General features: G+C 40.1%; 3 protein-coding genes across 5 annotated transcripts in view; 1 reads left to right on the top strand and 2 right to left on the bottom strand.

Moving 5' to 3' along the window:
• The window catches only part of sorbs3 (sorbin and SH3 domain containing 3), a 40,606-nt gene extending 40,257 nt beyond the window's left edge, over positions 1-349 (bottom strand). For 2 of the 3 annotated variants that reach the window (XM_064347501.1, XM_064347502.1), the window contains exon 1: positions 22-349. In XM_064347501.1, the coding sequence (XP_064203571.1) occupies positions 22-172 (151 nt within the window). In that variant the 5' untranslated portion in view covers positions 173-349. The remainder of the gene's footprint in view (positions 1-21) is intronic. The other variant, XM_064347500.1, reaches the window with a different exon arrangement.
• Positions 350-4,405: 4,056 nt separating this feature from the next.
• On the bottom strand, positions 4,406-9,298 carry LOC135261320 (E3 ubiquitin-protein ligase NEURL3). Its single transcript, XM_064347517.1, has 4 exons — positions 8,091-9,298; positions 5,877-6,377; positions 5,409-5,579; positions 4,406-5,177 (listed from the first exon to the last, which is right to left on the bottom strand). Exons 1-4 carry the CDS (start codon positions 8,155-8,157, stop codon positions 4,996-4,998), a joined length of 921 nt encoding a protein of 306 aa, XP_064203587.1. The 5' UTR covers positions 8,158-9,298; the 3' UTR covers positions 4,406-4,995.
• A 560-nt stretch (positions 9,299-9,858) lies between these two features.
• On the top strand, positions 9,859-17,089 carry nkx6.3 (NK6 homeobox 3). The gene is made up of 3 exons (XM_064347518.1): positions 9,859-13,619; positions 15,211-15,380; positions 15,996-17,089. Exons 1-3 carry the CDS (start codon positions 13,217-13,219, stop codon positions 16,224-16,226), a joined length of 804 nt encoding a protein of 267 aa, XP_064203588.1. The 5' UTR covers positions 9,859-13,216; the 3' UTR covers positions 16,227-17,089.
• The last annotated feature ends 16 nt before the right edge of the window (positions 17,090-17,105 follow it).

The following is a 17,105-nucleotide window of genomic DNA, read 5'->3' on the forward strand; positions in this document are numbered from 1 at the left end:
TGTGATGACCGTGCTACCTACTTGAAGATGGGGCTGAAGTATTCGATTCGCTCTCCAAGCGATTCGAAAACGCCTTCTTCGATCGGCCTCCCTCGACATCACCGGAACGCAGAAACCACTTCGGTTTTGATAACATTTTCTTGTTCTTTCCACTTGACGGTTTCTTATCCATTGTCTAGCAAGCGGAGCAACTACGCGAGATCGAAGTAATCGAAGTTTAACTGGCTCTTTCACCCTGATCTGTTTATCAAACCTTACACCGATAGTGCATGCCATCACAAAACTGATTATCACCAGCAGATCCGAAATGACTTCAATCACGCTAGATTGCCTTGTGACGTTTTGTGGAACGGGAAACTATGAACGACCGTGAAACGTAACAGAACGTTTTGTCAGTTGAATAAACCCAATGTGCACAGCGAGTATCGATATCCTCCAGCATGCAGGTTTTAAATAATTTTGAGAAAATACCTTGCTAAACCCAAACTAAGCTTAAGGATCTAGCTGTCGTAAAGCACTTAGTACAAGGAGCAAAGGCATCCTTATACCAGCCTGTATGTATTTTCTGCAAACACAAAGGAATGTTGCCTAGTTGGATTTATAGGCTAGACAAAAATAAATCGTCACAATTGCATTAGAAGGCCTATTCACGTTATAATGAATACCAAAACCATATGAAATTAAGTTATCTTGGTAATACAGTATGGTGTGTTAGTTTACTGTATGCCTATCTTGTGTAAAATGTCTTACTAGCCCGGGAAAATATAAACTTGTATTCGACACAGTATACTGCTGCCGTCCTGTGGCTCGCATTTAAATTGCATGTTTAATGGTCTAGACCTGGCGTGTGGTGCATACTAGAACGATGTGCTGCAGCTTGCATTCAATTGCTACCCCCACTAGGTAAAAGTAGAATATGGGCTCTTAATGCAATAAATATCCTACCCCAAAGGTCTGAACAGACAATGAAATATTGTTTTCATACGCACTTCGGTTTAGGCTACATTGAAATGGTTGTCGCCCTTCGTACTTCTCCAAGACAAGCTCCTCGTGCAATTGCCCCGGTATTACAGAAATATATTGCCTGTCTGGTAAATCCATTTTTACATTGTCCGTTTTACTTTGTTACGAATCTGTCATTTAATATTATCGTTAACCAATATGCCCGCATCGTAGATTTTAACATTATTTAACAATGAATTAAATTAGAAAATTAGATGTAATTTTGTTTGAAATGTCTTGCAAAACTTTGGTTTGTAATTTTTGTAAAAATAAGGAAAATGTATCCTACGCGTCGTTTAATTTCAAGTGTAGCAATTTATGTAGCACATTTCATACACGTTTAGCAAAACAATCACATTTATACGGCTACATTAAATGTTTTGCTAAACGTGTATGAAATACATTTTCCTTATTTTTTTACAAAAATTACAAACCAAAGTCTTGCAAGACATTTCAAACAAAACTACATCTAATTTTCTAATTTAATTAATTTCACAGAATAATGTCAAAATCTACGATGCGGGCATATGGGTTAACGATAATGATAAATGGCAGATTCGTAACAAAGTAAAACGGACAATGAAAAAATGGATTTACCAGACAGGCAATAGATTTCTGTAATTTCGGGAAAGAAATACCGGGGCAATTGCACGAGGAGCTTGTCTTGGTGCCATTAAACATGCAATTTAAATGCGAGCCACAGGACGGCAGCAGTATACCGTTTCGAATACAAGTTTATATATTTCCCGGGCTAGTAAGACATTTTACACAAGATAGGCATACAGTAAACTAACACATCATACTGTATTACCAAGATAACTTAATTTCATATGGTTTTGGTATTCATTATAACGTGAATAGGCCTTCTAATGAAATTGTGACGATTTATTTTTATGTATAGCCTATAAATCCAACTAGGCAACATTCCTTTGTGTTTGCAGAAAATACATACAGGCTGGTATAAGGATGTTAACCCATAAGCCCGCATCGTAGATGACATTATTCTGTGAAATTAATTAAATTAGAAAATTAGATGTAATTTTGTTTGAAATGTTTTGAGATCCGGGACCTTAGTTTGCAAAAATGTGTCGAATCGGTATGAATTTATTGAAAATAATTAATCAAGTCATCGTTTATTTAAAGTGCATTTCACAGATGTCTCAACACACTGTACATTTAAAAACATAAAAGATTATAAAAGATAATAGGCCTACATAGTGATTGGGCAACAGTATGACAACAGTAACAGAATGCTGCGGAGCGTCTGGTCTACAACCTCCCCAGACATTCCCATGTCACCCCCCTGCTCACTGACCTCCACTGGCTGCCTGTTATGGCTCGCATCAAATTTAAGACCTTGGTGCTTGCATACCAGGCAGCTAAGGGGTCAGCACCAGGATACATCCAGAGGATCATCAGACCCTACACACCAGCCAGACCTCTCCGTTCTGCCACCTCTGGACGCTTGGCACCTCCCCCTCTTTGCGTCTGTACTTCCCGCTCCCGTCTGCTGTCTGTCCTGGCCCCTCGCTGGTGGAATGACCTCCCCGTGGAGGTCAGAACAGCAGAGAATCTGACTACCTTCAAACGCAGACTAAAGACTCATCTCTTCAGGCTGCACCTCTCCCCACCCCTCCCTAGCCTATAGTTTAGCTCAATGTACCTAGTTAGGCTAATAAGATTACGTTAGTTTTTATTTGGCAGGATTGTTTTTGTTTTTGTTTGATTCTGATTAGGCAAATGTGATTTCAGTGCTAGTTTGTACTTGGCAGGATTGTTGTTTGCTGAACAGGTTACTCTACAGCAGTGGTGTCAAACTCGTGCCATGGAGGGCCGTGTGTATGCAGGTTTTCATTCCAACCAATTAATGCTGCCTTAATTGAGTCCAATTACTCATTCAGCCATATGCGTTTAACTGCATTGAAGCACAGAATATAAGAAAATTTTTATTTAGACAATGCGGGTCACCATAGACGTCGGGTCACCATTGTGCACAAACCTGCATCCCTAATTCAGCAAATAATTTAACTAATTATATAATCAAGATCTGAGGCTGGAATGAAAACCTGCATACACACGGCCCTCCATGGCACGAGTTTGACACCACTGCTCTACAGGGTTGAAGTCCTGATCTATGTGGTCACTTCTGGCACTACGATCTTTACTTCACTCTAGTGTGTTTCTTTTGCACCTCTGCACCTTGAGCTAATGCACTTGTTGTACGTCGCTCTGGATAAGAGCGTCTGCTAAATGCCTGTAATGTAATGTAATGTAACAAAACAACAACATCATAAAAAAACAAAAAAAACAAGTCAAGGGGGTCATGAGAGAGTGAGAACAAATGTGTTTTTAGTTTACTTTTAAAAATATTAACAGATTGTGCATGTCGTATTGATGGGGGAAGAACATTCCAAAGGTAGGGAGCACAGTATTGGAATGCTCTGCCCCCTGCTGATTTTTTTTTTTTTGAAACCTAGGAACTGCTAAAAAAGTCTGGCATCTTGGGAGCGTAGGGTGCGTGCTGGTGTATATGGTGTAATGAGATTGGTGAGGTAAGATGGTGCCGATCCATGCAGTGCTTTAGAAGTTAACAGCAGCAGTTTGAAATCTGGTCTAGTGTGAACTGGTAGCCAGTGGAGTGAGGACAGAATGGGAGTTATATGGTAATATTTTCTTGTTTTTGTAAGTTTTTGTTTTGTAAGTTAGCCAAAATAGTTTGAGTTTCCATGTTCACCATTTGAAGTACCCCATTCATATTTAATTTCTTGAAGTATTTGTTACAGTATGTATTGTAATCTTGTATGTTGTAAATTACTTTTACAGGTTCTGAATGAACTATAGCCAGCAAATACATTCTCCTATGAGAGCTGCATATGTTGGAATATAGGCTACCTGTTATTGTTGTAATCTCAAGAGTTCCTTTGAATAGAGCCAGAGTTTCTGGCTTTAAGAAAGAAAAACAATCTAAATAGGCAACAAATTATACAAACTGAGAATCAGGCAAGAACATGTGGAATTATTTTCATGCCAGTACAAGGCCACTGTAGTCATTTTACTCATAAATCACAATCTGTCCCTTTTCAATTTTGAACTTGTACATTACAATCTGCACATGTGCACTGTAAAATCGTCATTCTAGGAATTGTCCTTGCACTACAAAATTGTGATCTACATGTACAGATTGTAATGTACAAATACAAAATTACATTTTACGAGGTCAAACGTAGTTTGTGATCATCCGTTACAGATAGCAAGTAGCTCCATATTCCTTGGACTAGGACTAGTATTGGATAAGCAGAATTATTGGGGAGACTGATCTATATCAACCTTTGTGATTGTATGATTGTTAGTTAGACAGTACCAGATTAGAATGCAACATACATAATACATAATAGCACACATATTGTTTAGTATAAAATTTTATTTACATTAGGATATTATAAAACAGTATATCAATATATATATATATATATATATGTATATATAATAATATGTACACAAATTCCATGGGAATAGCATGCTCCAGACATTGCAGTCTAGCATTCATGCAAAGTCATGGTTGGTTTAAATAATATTTTCACAGTCATTTTTCACCAACAATGAAACATTCACATTTACATTAATTTCAAGTAAATAAAAAAAAAAAACCTCAGCAATTGTGATCAAACCATGATGATATATTATGGTGTCTACTTTGGTATTTATGGATGGTATTATTAGCTTATTTCATGGTTCATGGTTAAAAGTCCATACATCCCTGAACACATTCTGCTTGTGAAGTGTGTTAGTTAGGAATTTAATTCAAACTGGTTTTTCCACTGCGAGAGATACATCTTGTTAACAACAGCAACAGTACTACCAGTTTGGAAGTCCCCTCCCCCGCCCACAAAACATTTCAGTCACTGCCACGCAATGCCAAAGTACGTCATGGTCTGGTTCATCTTCAAATTGTGCCATATGGCTTTGGAGTCCTTCAGCAGCTACCTGGCAGTCTCAGGTAATTTGCATGGATTTGATCCGCCGTTGCGTGATGGGCTGTCGGCAAAGTGGGCAGGTTCCAAAATCTGTCACAACTCTATTGGCACATGACATGCACAGGCACTGGTGCCCACAGCGCAGGATGACACAGGCCTCCCTGGACATGCAGACAACGCAGTCCTCCAGTGTGTCGAAATCTGGAGATTGAGACACAGAGACAATGTTACACACAGAATACAACAGTCTACCACACAAACACACACACAATAACAGCTTTCCAAAGAGATGTGTTCTGGCTGTATTGGCTATTGTGTCATTTAAAAAAGATTTCATACATGGTTCTTTTTCACAGTACAACAATGCCAGCAATGCAAGTAGGGGCTAAAATGACTGTGGATGTGTCTCGTGAGGCCCTGTGTAACACTCACCCTCTGTCCGTTGGTTGTCAATGATAGAAGGACAGCGACTATGGTTGTTCTCAAACAGTTCAGGAGATGGTGGGCTTTTCTTACATGACCAGCAGTCTCCATGGGAGGGAGGGGGCAGGGCAAAGGTGGGGCAGGACTTCTTGGTGCCAAAAAGACACTTTTTCTCTGAGCCTAAAAGAAAGAGAGAAACCACCCATGTAGTTAGAGCAGGTTAGTAGTGTAACAAAAATGTCCTAAGGCAGTAAGGTATCTGTACAGAATGTACTGTTGATACAAATCATTTTCCTCAGTTTTCCTACAAGTCATAAGCCTGGAAAAAGTGTAAATTGTAGCATCATATCTAATCACTTGTGCAAAAAAATATATACAATACAATGTGATACACACACATATGTATCAAAGGGACATCATCTATCTTAAAGATATTTTTTAATGAACTTCCAGGTCTTCCCTGGACTTAGCACTCACCTAATAAAGCCACAGTGCAGGTCTGCCCATACAAGTCAATCATAGCCCATAGGGGCCTGCTGATGTCCAGTCCCACCAGCAGCTGGTACTTCTGGCCATCTTGCCCCCTGTACATCAGCCTACCCTTCCGGTTGACCCAGAACTGTAGCTCGGAGCCGGGCCAGGCACAATCCTCAGGCAAAGGGACGGCCCAGTACCCAGGCTGTTTGGTGAGGTTGGGAATGGCCATGTCTGCTGGGGGCCCGTGGGCCGGCTGGATGGTGGTGAAGCCCACCCGAAGTGCCCCCGTCCAGTGACTGGTGCTGCGGTCCACTCGCAGTCGCACCTTCTCCTCGACCCGCACCGGACGGTTGCTGAAGACCACACCATTCCGGAAGGTATCCCAAGCTCTCTCTGCACACCTGGCCCCACAGGTTAAGGTGATCCTGTCCCCCACAGCCCCGGTGTGGAAAGCCAGGGGTCCCAGACAGAACAGTCCACATTTATGTGGCAAATCTGCCCCTGTAATGGAAAGTGAAAGAGGGATTAGGTTTGGGAACATTCTACAGTACCTGTGACTTTTATTACTTTCAAAAAATTAAAGGCTTTTGGCCATATTTAGATTGAAGTTTATAATTTTTTTTAAAAAGCTGCACACTGGAATCTTGGAAGTAAAAGAGAAAGTTGAATTTAAAGTTGCTGGCTGGGTTGCAGATTATATCGTCTCAGCATTCCACCTCAAAACTAGATTGACCACAATTTATCTGCTGTATATCAAGTTCTACAAACCTGAATGGGTCTTTTCCCCAGTAATTTCAGCTACTGTTAATAAAGCTCAGCATCAAACCATATCTATCTGCCTATCTGTACAAACAAAAACATACTTGACACTATCACAATGTGTCTGTCTGTTTTCTTTTATAAGTAAAACTGAAACCTCAGTGGGAATGACCTTAACTGGTCACTTGACCACAGACACTACAAAGAAAGGTGGATAAATAATGTTGGTGGATAAATCATTTCCTGTTTTGACCCCTAAATTCCTGTTTACAGTGCTGAGCTCTGACACTGCTATTTGGAAAAAAAGAAATTGAGTAGACAAATACATCTACATAAGGTCATCCTTCTTCAGACTGCCAGTCACGTACATATCATTTACTTGTGATTACATGTTTTTAATTTGGACCTTATATTTGACAGCATCCTAAAAAACTAATCTAAAACCTCTTCTTCTGATATTGCTAACTTGCAGTTATGAAATGTACAGTCACATTGTTCCTTGTAGATAACTGCCACACATTTAATTGCTATGTCCTGCCCTGACAATTTTAATTTATTACTTTATGATCTCCGGGTTTCCTGGCAGCACAGTGCCTTATGTAATATAGGAATTTCTCAATTTTTTGTACATATGACTTCAGAAAAATACCAGGCAGGCCTATATTATGACTTTTCAAACATGCAATATTCACAGATGAACATGAGAAGTTTGATTGGGAATAAATGTAATATTTTACTCCTTACTCCTATACTCTTTAAAATTGCTTGATGCCATTGTAAAATCATATTTTTTCCCTGAATATATTCCTGAATAAGATTTCAATGCATTTTCAAATGCATTAAATTTATGCTGATTTGTTTGCTCATAGGTGGACTTCTAAAGTTAGTCTGCATATCATTGTCATTCCTGAATATTATGGCCTTAATAAAAACAAATCCCTGAATAACAGCAAACAATCTTTGATAAAACATGAATAATTCAGACAAAACCATGAGAGACTCAGCATAGTCAGGCCGTTGCACAAAACATATCTTTCTTATAGAGTACCTGTGTAAGATTACAGAACTGAAGTGTTATCAAACTATTCATTTAGCATATGTTCTTGTTAAGATAAACCACCAAGGCAATCAAGGGAAGGTAAGTCCATATCATATCAGTTGACACAAATACTGGCATACATAGGAAGTAGCAAACATTAGCTATGTAGTGGCACTAAAGTTACATGAGTTTATAATGAAAAAATCTTGAAAAACCTTTCCTAGTCAAGAGCCTAGTCAAGCGTTAAATTATACAACACAAGCAATCAAAAGAGCTACAGTTCACACTGCAGCATGTAAAATGAACAGACTTGTATAATGCCTGAAGCCCTTTGCTGAAAAGATAACTGAAGAAATGAATTCTTCATTCAGCACATTCTCTTAGTTATCACAGAATAAAACTTATTAAATTCTTACCGTTAAAACCCATCTGCTTCACAACCTTGAAACTGCTATTCCTGTAAACTCCTCTCAGTGGATGCATGAATATTCCTCAAAAGTGAAACTGTAGATATGACTGGGAGTTTTATACCAGCCGCACACACGTGGCTGACATTTGTAAACAAAACATTGCTCACGGGATGTGGCAAAAAAAGAAAAAAAGGGGGCCGGGCTAGAAGGAGGCAGGGCTGTACTCTGGAAAAGTACCGTACCTTTGAGGACAGTTTCTATGCCCATGGGCTTCTTTTTCCTAACCTTTATTTAACTTGGAATACCCCATTGAGGTCAAAATCCCTTTTGCAAGGGGGACCAAAGTTACCATACAAGACGGTTGAAGATCAAGTCACGAACAACAAATGTGGGATGAGACAGTAGTATAACAGTAAAACAATGTGTGTGAGTGTGGACAGGGGGTGGGGGTTTGTTGGGAATGAGCTAGCCTTGCATTAAATTATTATTTTTAAATGACTGTTAATAAAATTTGTCTCAGATCATATCTCAGAAGGGCAGACCAAGCTGCTGTCAGATCTGTCAAACTTTGAAATTTATTGGTATGCTTTATTGGCCCGCCTTCTTTTCTCCTTAATTTGGAATGCCCCATCAGGCACACACTGCAGTACTCATCGCAACCTCTGATGATTCAGAACACAGACAAGCAGTCACATCATGAAGCATGTGATGTTGCCCCTACCTCTTTTCACAACCCGGCCTAAAAACTGCAGACACGAGTTGGAGGAAGACTTACGTGTGGCTCAATGGGCAAACCGCAAGCACCTGGTACACCAGCAGGGGTCACCGGTGCCCAATGACATATCTTCATCCTGGCATGTTGAAACCCCCCTTTTTGGGCAATGCAACCACTAATCATGAGTTTTCTGATGGGGTTGCTGACCACAGTCAGTACTATTATAGTTCAGATTTGATATCAGACCGTGGGGCTCACACATCAGATAGAAAAGTGGTAAAACAAGCTGAGCCACCCAGCTGCCCAGTAAAAAATAAACACTTTTATAGGACTTTAAATCAGCTTGTACAAAAACTGAAATTCAATTTTCATTTTCATTTTTCCCCTTTAACCAAAACATTTTGTTTAAAGTAACTGCCTAACTGGAAATTCCTGAAATGTAGGCAAATTTGCATTTGACCGCAAATGCAATAAATGACAGTTCAACGTATTGTCTTTGGAGAAACACTATGACTCATGTAGACATCCAAACATAAAAGCATTAAAAAACCATGGAACTTAATTTTACATTCCATCTCACATAGTCTCGCATAACATAAAGGGGCATTGTAAATGGCAGTCTTTGCTTCAAGCAACAATCAAGATAAGGAACAAGAATATTTTTTGAACAGTGCAGAGATAACAGAAACACATTCTAAACACTTCAGGATCGGCCCTTGTTGTCCAGCCCTGGTTTAGGGCAAGTACTTTCGTGTATAGAGCTATCCAGCAGCCTACACAACATTTGATGCAATCGGCAAAACAACACTACACTACACTACAAAACATACATAATACATATTACTTTAATTAATGGCAGCCTTTTCAGCTGCCAGCTAATATAACAATATATGTGGCTCCATTCCCTCGTTTATTTCCCTTTATTATTATTTTTAAGAACATACACCAAATACCGGAAAACATCCACAATCTCTTGCTGTACAAGTAATCAATCAGATAACCATTTGACTGGTATATGTTATTTATATGTATACTTTTTGTAAATAGGTGCTTTTGTCTGCTGCACTCCAGGCACTGACCAAGGCTTGTTAACTGTGAAACGTTGGTTGTCTGCAGTGTATGTTATTGCCTATTTCAATAAAAGCCTTCAACTTCTGCATTTGAGTGACGTTGGTCTTGGATCATTTGCCATGTGGATGTTTACAACTGAATTGATAATGCCGTCTTCCACCCACGCTTTGGAAAGTATCCTTTTTGCATTGTACTCTGGCGCAAATCCACAATGACAGGATACTAACCAGTATTTTACGAAGACAAAAAATAACCATATTAACAACTAATTATAGTTTTTCCTAAGCTTAAGTATATTTTATATGAATAACTGCCGACCAGAATCATCCCAGAAGGCAGTCATTGGAAATAATGTTGAACGAAACATGTTGGGGGCATGAAGGTCGTTATTGTTAATGGGAAATTACTGTAATTCTCGATGAGAGTTTTATGTATTAGCAATATTTCTTATCTTAACAAGTCCATAAATATACAGCCTTGGCACACGTTTAGTAGACTAACAGTTCCGTGTTTAATCCCAAAATAAAATTACGTGCGGATTTGTAATATTGTAACGCCTTGAGTTGATTCGTGACTAATACAACAGAAAACGAGAACAGAAAAGTGTAGTTTGACATCGCATTAACCGTGAAATCAGATCTCACTATTATTTACAGTGGGGTAAAGTTCAAACGTGGGAAATTACCCACGTTTAATTCGTTTTCAAATGACACAAACGTTTCTTGGAAGTCACGAGACAATTTACACCAAAAACTGTAAAAAATACCCCTCCCATTTTCTTGGCGTCACGTGATTTTTTTGCTTTCCCTGCAGCAAAGGGTTGCAACAGATTTAACCTGCTTTCTGTACAGCATATGGAAATGGAAATTCCCCCTGCAGGATGAGGTAATGGCCTCTGGAGGACACACATAATGTCTGTGTTCTCGAGCAGGATTCGTAATCGTTGAAACTATGGGGGGTTGCTGGCCCAGTTAAAGCGCTTATGTAGACGGGTAACAGGTAACACATTTTCACTGTCAAATTTAGTCACCGTTCCTATTGAAAATCAAGCCAGTTGAAATGTCTTTGTGACTGAAGCTTCTGCCATCTGTGCCCCAATAATGTGCCCCAATAATGAAAACCTCATTTTTGATTTTTCCCTCTTGCCATCTTGATCCAAAATCGAGGTCAAGTGGGCCTGCTCAACATTTTTACACATGCCACAGAGCATATGCTGTTAATTGCTTAATTGTATCATGCAGTACACCTATATGTAAGCATCTGCATTCTTTATGTTTCTCTACTCATTTATTCAGGTTTATCCTTCAGTGGCTTAATTTGTGTTAACCTAAACCTTATTTTTCCTGAATTTAACATTTGATTAAAAAAGCAGTTCTTAATGTTCATGCATTGACACATTTGTATTACTTACCAAAGGAGCATGCTGTTTGGACTCAATGTAAGGTTTAAACCTAATGGGTTGATTGCATAGGACCTGAAAGCTTTCATCCGATTGTCTTTATTGACTGCATTGATTCACCACCAGGTGCCAGTATTTTACCAATCAGTTGGGCTGGCAGTAGCAAGGCATGGGGAGAGGTTTCTGAAATAGGCTACACAACTTCTGATATCAACCAAAAATCTTATGATGTCAGTTAGCCGTATTGTAATTTCATGAAATTATAACAAATTATGTACACACCAAAGCATTAAAAAGGTAATGTCATGCAGTGTCCTGTAAAAAATGTCATTTTTCTGTCATTTTTTTTGCATGTGTTCTCATAAATAAATTGTTTTCACATGTCTCTTATGCAGTTGCTGTTAGCAATTTGATGGTGACTTGTGGGAAGTCATTCTAAGTGGAAGGGACATAAAAAAAGTTTGTTTACACTGTCTGTTTACACTGTTAATTTTACACACCTCAAGAGGCTTTGTAAATGACATAAACGTATTAACAATAGATTCTTTGCAATATCAACAGATACGGCAGAAAAATGACAGAGGACCAAGAATGTTTTTGTCGTCCTTATCTTTCGAGAGTAATTTTTCATCCTGTGACATTACCTTCATTGAACTTTTCCTGTGCAGCATAATGGGCTGATCATTCTCAGCCTTTTGGTCATGTGGCAGTAGTGCTACCATTAAAATTGAATGCGTTTTTGCTAGAGAACAAAGGACACGTGGACCTGCTCAGGTCTTAATTACCCAGCCTTCTTACACTGCGTAGCTAGTAATTAGTAAATATGCAAAACTTAATTTTGTGTTTTCTTCCCAAACAACCAAGCTGCAGCAAAAGGTTTCATAGTTTAACATTAAACAGCAGAAAGACAACAAAACTAAAAAATATGTCAACCAAATTTCAACAGGGTGATATCAATATGATAACATGAATTGCTAAATAGACCAGGTGGAGAAACTGCAATGTAAATACTGATTCAAAGAGCAAACGATTACTCAGACTAGACCTTTAGAAACCACAGACATCATGTTATGGGTGAAAAGGTTGTCTAGACAATAATGTAGGTACGTCAAATATGTCAGATTTTTAAATAAGAATTTAATTCATTCTGCCGGGTCTTCAGGAAAACTGCAGAGGTGGAAATATCCAGACTCTAATTCCACACCGTTTAATATCCACAATTCTGCAAACAAACAAAAAAAGCAGTAGCACCGAACAGCCTCCCAGCATTATCTCTGAATTCAGCTCCATGGCAGGCCATCAAAAAGCAACTTATTCCCACTCTACCTTTTCAAAAACATATTAATCTACCGCTGTCCAATAAGAGACCTGCCGTTTGCCGTGCAGCCAATCAGATACGCGGAGAGTGCTCAGCCTTCAGGCCAATCCTGGCCAGCATTCTAATGTGGCCCATCTTTATCAAGAAGGTGTCAGTCCTCTTTAAGGTACATCTTATTTATTACCTTGGAGGAAAGTGCTGGGGAAGGGCATTTGTCTTAAGGAGCAACTGTAACACTCCTTCTCTGGTGGGCGCACGGCTGATGTTTACCTTGGAATTATCGTACAATGGCACAAAACAGGTGAGAGGGAGCTGGTTTTATGTTTGGCGCTGACTGCTGATCTCTCACGAACCACGAAGCCACCGAAGCTCTCACCGCAGAACTGGCACGGTCTCCTCTGAGAGAGGGAGGCACCACACCGCCTGACCACATCCATCCCCCAAATTTCAGGGGGGCGGAGGACTAAACCGGAAGAAAGGCAAACGCAAAAGAGGGCATTTCAGATTCAGAACTCACCGGCTGGACCAGAGGGAGGCAGTCCTGTTGGACGGAAACCCCGGGGGGCTTTTCATGTCGGGTCCAGAGTGAAGGAGCGTGTGGAGACAGCTGGCGTCCTGAGGCTTTCCCCATGGATCCAAACATCTCGGGGTCTTTCCTGTTCAACAACGGCCTGAACCAGTTCCCCTCGGACGTCAAGGCGCCCATGTGCCAGTACTCGGTGCAGAACTCGTTCTACAAGCTCAACCCGGGCCTCAACAGCCAGCTGCAGGCCGGGACGCCGCACGGCATCAGCGACATCCTCAGCCGCTCCATGGTGGGCGCCCCCAGCACCGCCCTCCTCTCCGGGTACTCCACCATGGGGGGGTTTGGCACCGTGGCCACGCCGGGGGTCTACTACAACCGGGACTACAACGCCTCGCTGGGCGGCTTCTCCAAGCCTGGTTCGGAGTGCCTGACGAAGGGCCGCGGCGGGGGCTGCTGGGGGGAGGCCGGGTACGAGTGGAGAGGCGGCAGACAGCCGTGCAGCAACAGTGAGTCTGCCTCGTTCTGACCTCGACACCGCCGCTCAGTCACTGGCGACAGTGCTCAGCGGCCGGCAGGTTGAGACCTGATGCTGATCGCTGTCTCCGATGCATGATATTGGGAGAAATACGGTTGTGACATTGGATCACGCACTTTCAAAATGCCTATCCTAAACTGCCTAAAATGCTTCCAATGACCGTAAACTAATTCTGATAGTTTTATATCTTGCATTTAAAAATAACATCTTTAAATAGCTATGTACGAAAACTATTTTTGAAAAGTGGCTTGTGATGGTAATGACTGGACAAGAATGTCAGTACATTCACACATACGCTCTAATGCTCTACATTTGACATTTCCGAAGTCAAACAAGCTTATTATAAGCTTACTACTTTCAGAAAAAATAGAACTTTTGCCCAAGGGTGTATCCTATTATTGCAGGTATTTTTTATGGGAAACAATATTTTTTGTGCATTGTGAGGTTGGTTTAAAAACATTTTTACATTTAAAATTTATTTTAATTAATTTACATAACCTAATTTTGGCATTATCAATGTTTCTTTCATTCAATTTCACATTTTCACATTCCAGTAACTCATTCTGGAAAATAACACTGTTTGTATCATTAAATTTTACAAATATGGAATGAAAAATGAATACTGTGCTCTATAGCATCCCAAATGTAAAACCCCTTGTGTTTATTTCACCTCGTGAACCCAAAGAAAATATTTTCACTTTCCTTATAATAGAAAATGATATATGTATAAAATAGTGTACAAATTAGCATTTCATCCTCTGTGCAGAAATATTTTAAAATTTAATTATGAACAATCACTTTATAATCACTTTTTTTAAAAGAATGTTACACTGTATTTAGTCTTTGCATGAATAGATCATAGTCTGCTGGTGTTGCCTCTCAGATACATATATTTCTATACATAGGGCCTCTGACTTTGATTTTCTTTTTGCATTCAGTTATGGTTCTGCATGAAATTAAATATTTCAGATTCACCAAAAATAATATGTGCTGGTTAACACATAGATAAAAGTTGATGGAGCTTCTATTCATTTATGTTATAAACTCTTCTGGTGATTCTCAAATTTAGTTTTTGCTTTTACTGATATTGATATTATCCCTTAAACTGGAAGGAGTAGATTGTCATTAACACAATTCATAGCAGAAAATGCATAAACGCATCTGAACATTTTAAGACATACCAGTACAGTTAGTGAATTTACAAAAACAATGTTGACATTATTGTGTTACAATTTCTAATTTAGTTTACGGAAAGGTTCAGTACTTAAAACACTGGTTGGTAGGCAGTAGAATATATTGTTTATAGCTGTCCATTACAGCCGAACAACATTTTAGCATATGTAGCACTGTTACATACTTACTAGTTCTCACAGCGCTATGGACACCAGATAACACCGGTTACAACTGTATCAATGATCTTTCAAACTGCTAACTACTGCACCAAGTCTTTCAACATCTTCAGCTTCAAAGTTAATTCAGGATTACAGTCTTATTTAGCTCTTCTCTAGGAAAAATAGAAAAAAGAGATTGTGAAACGAATGTGCTCCATGTTTCCTTTCCAGGCACCGGACACCTGAGTGAGGCGGTGGGGAGGAAAAAGCACACCAGACCCACCTTCAGCGGACACCAGATCTTTGCGCTGGAGAAAACATTCGAGCAGACCAAATACCTGGCGGGGCCGGAGAGAGCCAGGCTGGCATACTCGCTGGGCATGACCGAGTCTCAGGTCAAGGTAAACTGGCACGCTCGAATACAGACGGACACGCGAGTACACGTATGAAAACCGACACATACAAATGGATGCACATGTGCACAACTAGATGATCAGGCACATAATTGAAAACGCACAAAGATTTAGACACATCTGCGGTACATCCTCTGGAATACACAAAGACCAGCATATGCGCGCACACACATGCACATTTATAGGCACCTACTGTTCATGCACAAATGAAAAGGCTTATAGCAAAATCAAAGCATAGCAAAAATTCTGATTTATCGGAAATATAAAAGGGATTTATGACATAAAAACAAGAAAAGCACCGGTTTGCTAGAAACTATTTTATGTGGCAAGGACCACCTAATTTGAAATTGCACGATTGGAATATCTTTGGGTTCATACAAACGTGTGACCTTTTCTAGAACATTTAACTAAAAATGTCAAAATTACTCCAATTGTATATGTTTATAAATACAACTTTTATGGTAATACTGTATTGTTTAAGGATACAGCACTTGGATTCACAAACTGCTTTCAGAAATAAACTGAGGCGTAGTCATGGAGACACTGATGGTGAATCACTTCGCGGGCAGTGCAGAGACTGAGGATGTAGGTGTGCCCCCCTAGGTGTGGTTCCAGAACCGACGCACAAAGTGGCGCAAGAAGAGCGCCTCCGAGCCCAGCTCCACCCAGGCCTCCAGAGGGGAGCAGGGGGGCGACACCTCGGAGAACGAGGTGGAGGACGAGGAGTACAACAAGCCCCTGGACCCCGACTCGGACGACGAGAAGATCCGCCTGCTTCTACGCAAGCATCGGCGGGCTTTCTCTGTGCTCCGACTCGGACCCCATCACGTCTGACAAGTACACACACGCAGGCACACACACGCACACACACACAGACACAGTCTACAGACCCTGGCCTGTCAATTAAATCAAGCTGTATACTGAAACACAAATGAACTACAGGTGTGTGCACAAATAAATCAATATACTAGCATTAAGTAACAAAATCATTGAATCATGGGTGCAAAGATGGCTAGCTACAGTCCCATTGACACTAGCTAACTGAACAACTGACATCACGTGTTGATATTTATTTTTTAGAGTCAGCATCGTTTCCTCATTCAGGGCATAAATACACTGAAGTATCTAGGTCATCCGAGCCCATTATGCTATTCTGAGTATGTTAGAGATCTGTCTACAGTCATCACTGACAGAGGCAGAATGAGCAAAGGCTTTAGTTTAATTCACTTGCCCTCGTGTCAACCGAAAACAAGTAAACCGGGAATCATAAATAGACTTCTGGAGTGGCCCACTGTAAAAGAACATCTTTCAGCAGATTAAACGACACACACAACGAAGAATGTCAGCCACGGGCTTGTGTAAATTTTCTGCAATTTATTCATTGTAAATCTGTGATTGTGATCATGCAAAACGCTAGCAAGTGACAACCCAATATTTACAGGTACACTACCTGACTGACTTCCATGACTGTAAATACAATTTACAATTAAAGTGCAGTAATTTATTGTAAAGTGAGACTGGGTGCCTGAAACTGCGGTTTCTCAATGGGAATCTCTTTGGCTGGCTGTTGTGGCATTGTGGTCCATGTTTTTTAAAAAACGCATGCATTTCTAAGCAGATCGATCCCCAAGCCTTCAGCCACCTAAAAGCTGTGTAAATGAACTGAGAAATTGTATAATAAAAACTATGGATTACTACTCGTGTACGTTCATC

This window comes from Anguilla rostrata, chromosome 8 (genome assembly GCF_018555375.3).
Source record: "Anguilla rostrata isolate EN2019 chromosome 8, ASM1855537v3, whole genome shotgun sequence".
NCBI classification, from domain to species: Eukaryota; Metazoa; Chordata; class Actinopteri; order Anguilliformes; family Anguillidae; genus Anguilla; species Anguilla rostrata.

Bases quoted from the DNA above. Each gene is read 5' to 3' on its own strand.
- LOC135261320 (XM_064347517.1), bottom strand. From the start codon at position 8,157: ATGCATCCACTGAGAGGAGTTTACAGGAATAGCAGTTTCAAGGTTGTG. The intron at 6,378-8,090 runs GTAAGAATTTAA...TTTCCATTACAG, and splicing joins GAAGCAGATGGGTTTTAACG to GGGCAGATTTGCCACATAAA. The intron at 5,580-5,876 runs GTGAGTGCTAAG...TCTTTCTTTTAG, and splicing joins CTGCACTGTGGCTTTATTAG to GCTCAGAGAAAAAGTGTCTT.
- nkx6.3 (XM_064347518.1), top strand. From the start codon at position 13,217: ATGGATCCAAACATCTCGGGGTCTTTCCTGTTCAACAACGGCCTGAAC. The intron at 13,620-15,210 runs GTGAGTCTGCCT...TTTCCTTTCCAG, and splicing joins CAGACAGCCGTGCAGCAACA to GCACCGGACACCTGAGTGAG. The intron at 15,381-15,995 runs GTAAACTGGCAC...GTGCCCCCCTAG, and splicing joins TGACCGAGTCTCAGGTCAAG to GTGTGGTTCCAGAACCGACG.